This window comes from Citrus clementina, unplaced genomic scaffold, assembly GCF_000493195.1.
Source record: "Citrus clementina cultivar Clemenules unplaced genomic scaffold, Citrus_clementina_v1.0 scaffold_7, whole genome shotgun sequence".
NCBI lineage: Eukaryota > Viridiplantae > Streptophyta > Magnoliopsida > Sapindales > Rutaceae > Citrus > Citrus x clementina.
In genome coordinates, this window is record NW_006262075.1 from 9380650 (window position 1) to 9384006 (window position 3357).

At 37.9% G+C, this 3357-nt stretch overlaps 1 protein-coding gene across 1 annotated transcript; it reads left to right on the forward strand.

Annotated features, from left to right (window-relative positions):
* The first annotated feature begins 287 nt into the window (after window positions 1–287).
* LOC18036089 (putative cyclin-dependent serine/threonine-protein kinase DDB_G0272797/DDB_G0274007) lies at window positions 288–1927 on the forward strand. The gene is made up of 2 exons (XM_006426985.2): window positions 288–489; window positions 619–1927. The coding sequence occupies exons 1-2, from the start codon at window positions 468–470 to the stop codon at window positions 1605–1607; spliced, it is 1011 nt and encodes a 336-aa protein (XP_006427048.1). The 5' UTR covers window positions 288–467; the 3' UTR covers window positions 1608–1927.
* The last annotated feature ends 1430 nt before the right edge of the window (window positions 1928–3357 follow it).

Here is a 3357-nt window from a genome sequence, read left to right on the forward strand (position 1 = left end):
AAAAATAAAAAAAATTAATAGATGAAACGACGTCGTTTTAGCCTGTTTCGAGATTTGACCTGGGACAAACATCAGTGCTGTATTTTTTTATCCTCTCAATAAGGAATGAAAATAAATTAATATTTTTTAAATCTTACGCATAAATTAAAATTATCTACCACTACTTTCTGTTTTTGAGTCTAGTGCCGCCTTAATTACTTTTGGCCGTACCCAGTGACTAATTTTTATTAAAAAAATAATTTAACGGTTATCATCGCGAGTCGCGAACGTCTTTTGATTTTAAAGATCACTTTTTGAAGAGGACAAAAAAAGTCCTAAATAAGTAATAAAAGAGTTACAAAACATACAAAACGTGGAAGACAAGAATTACGCGCTGCGTCCTGCCCCGCGCCGCTGCGTCGGAATCTTCTTGTTATTATTTATAAAGAATTTGTGGTCGCTTCTTGATATTAAAAAAACCCATCAATATGTCCGCGCGTTCATCATCAGGTATGATATTTTTATTTATTTTAATGATAATTTTGTAAATCGTTTGGGTTTGATGCTCTACCTCTCAACTGTGATGATGATGTGAACAATAACACTAACTTTTTTTTTTTTTGGTTGGTAAATTAACAGGGGAGAATGAGATCGCTGGTGGTGATGCAGAAAAAGAGAATGTGATTAAGGTGTTTAAAGATAATGGGTTGGAGAATTGTTTGGGTGGGGATGCTTCTGATACAGAAGAAGTCTTTAGAATTTGTAGCGTGTTCGGCGTGGATCAAATAGTGAATGCGATGAAAGCCTTTGTGCCTTCGGGAAGAGTTGATCTTTTGAAGGCCTTTTTGAAGATTTTTTTGAAGACTACGAAGAGGATTGCCGATGTTTATGTTGCTGGTGGTCCTAATGCTAGACTAAACTTTTTAAAACTGCAAAAGAACTTACTTCTCTCCTCGATTCAGGCTTTTGAACAGAAAACACAGGCCGTGTTCCAGACTTTACATGAGCAACACCAGCAAGAATGGATCAAGTATTTACAACGGGTACAACTGCGTCTTGATCGTCTGCAGAGTACTGTGCCGAGCAACACGTCTTTGCAAAGTTGGGAGGATCAACAACTGAACGAGTCCCTTGCTATTTATGTCAGGCTCCAATGTTTAGCAGTGGAACAGCATATCGTGATGAGGTTCTTGCAACGGCAACATCACCAGCAAAGCCAGGCCCAGCAGCAGCAGCGGCAGCAGCTAGCGATGGGATTTTTAGAACAGCGAGTCCAACAACAGCAGCAAGCCGTGATTGGGTCATTACAACTGCTACAGAAGCAGGCACAACAGCAGCAGCAGGCGGTGACGGGATTTTTACAACAGCTACAACGGCATATTCAGCTACAGCAGCAGGCAGCGTTGAGATTTTCACAACAGCAACAGCAGGCCGTGATTGGGATTCTACAACAGTTACAACAACAAGTTGGGATTGGATTTCAACAACAGCAACAGCAACAGCAGGACATCATTGGGCTTTTGCAGCAGCAGCAGGCTGTCATTGGGTCCTTGCAACAGCAGCAGCAGCAGCTGGCCCAACAACAACAACAGCAGCTTCATAATAATGATGATGGTAGTGCTCAATAATCTATTACTGCAAGTAATTATAGGGAGAGTGCTAGAAATGCGAACCTGGGGCCAATCAGTGCGTCTTTGCAAAGTTCCGAGATTCAGCAACTGAATGCTGGCCTTGGTGGTGGCTGATTATTCTTTTCTTTGTGATTCTAACGAATGTTCATATCTATTTATGTTTGCAAGGATTAAAATGGGTTTTAAATTTGATGTCTTGATAGGTTTTGGATTTTAGAGAAAGATCATATAACTTTTGCCTATTTATTTTCTCTTTTGTTTGTTGTTTGTTGGATGGATACTGATCCTGCATTTATAATGATAGTAATTTTTCTTTCTGCTTCTGTTGAGTTAACTCTGAATAGTAATCTGACTCAGCAAATGCCCTCTAATTACTAAAATGCCTGGGAATGGGAGATTATGAAAGATTAAGGAGTCTAGTGATTTTACTAAAAGGGTTGTGTTTATGTTTTGAGGGAAAAGCTTTTGATGCCGTTGGAAGTGTTTGATGAATTGTCTGTGAGCAGTTTAGGAAGTAAACCTCAGGGGACACGTAATATTAAGTACTTTTACCCTTCTTGGATGGATTGGTTTCATGGTTGATTGCAGCTTCAGGTGGTGCTCCTTTAGCTTCCCTGACGTGCAGGAAGCATAATTTGCCTTACAATATTGCCTAATTTTGTTAGGCCATTCAAATGACGGTTGTGACTTTTCAAGCTGTGCTGCCTTTGCAGGCTCGAGGTCTCTTCAGCTCAATTCTAAGCAACCTGATACTGAAGGCTGTTAGCTCTCATGGGTGATGGACTTCTTGAGAAGCATTTTTAAGATTTTGCTGCTGCTGTTATTTGCACCTGGTTGATGTTTGATGTAACGGTGGTCATACTTGTTGTCGATGAAAGAATAAGATCCCCATTGCCTGGAAGCTCCAGAATATCATTAATCTGAGCTACATTCTATGGCACCAGCTCTTGCTTTTTATGCATAGTTTACAGTTCGTTTGCAGTGCCGTAGAATAGAAGCTCTAGCTGTCTTAATTAATATTGTTTAGGTACTGATAATTTAAAGAAAAAAACCTCTAGTTGTCTTAAAAAAATTATTTAGGTGTTGTTTGTATAAATAGTTATTACAACTGAGAAAATATCTGGCTTAGCTATGGCAGCCCAACCTTTAAACAACACATTGGCAATTTGGCAGTGGCAGTCCAGTTGTTTTGTAGCTAAGACAACTTACTATGATATTTTTGTTTTTAATTGTTATTATATTTAGTTACATGTTAAATATGTTCTGTACTCTGGATCTTTGGATTTTTCAGTGCTATTGGAGTTAAATCTACATTGATCATAATGGGAGTTATTCCTTTCCTTGTCTTAGCTGTAAGTTCATTCTTCAATTTTCTTTGAATTCCATTGTTTTCTTGATGTTGTTTGTGGGGGGATTTCTGTCCGACATTCATCTTGGGCTTGCCAATGCAGGATGAAAATTCATTTCAACTCCCTAAATTTTCTTGGCTTGCCTTCATTTTATATTTTCCTGTCATGCCTTTAACATGCCTTAGAAGTTTCTGTATAATTGTGTTTGGCAGTGGCAGTCCAGTTGTTTTGTAACTAAGACAAAAGGATCATTAATGTATTTACTTTTGATAGCTTAATGTGACAACTTACTATGATATTTTTATTTTTAATTGTTATTATATTTAGTTACATGTTAAATATGATTAAGATCATAAAACTATACTATTGATCTTTGTTATTGGTATAGACTTAGCTAG

What these genes read in the sequence shown, in the direction of transcription:
- LOC18036089 (XM_006426985.2), top strand. Translation starts at nt 468, where the DNA reads ATGTCCGCGCGTTCATCATCAG. An exon ending in GTCCGCGCGTTCATCATCAG is followed by an intron (nt 490 to 618) that starts GTATGATATTTT and finishes GTAAATTAACAG; the next exon opens with GGGAGAATGAGATCGCTGGT.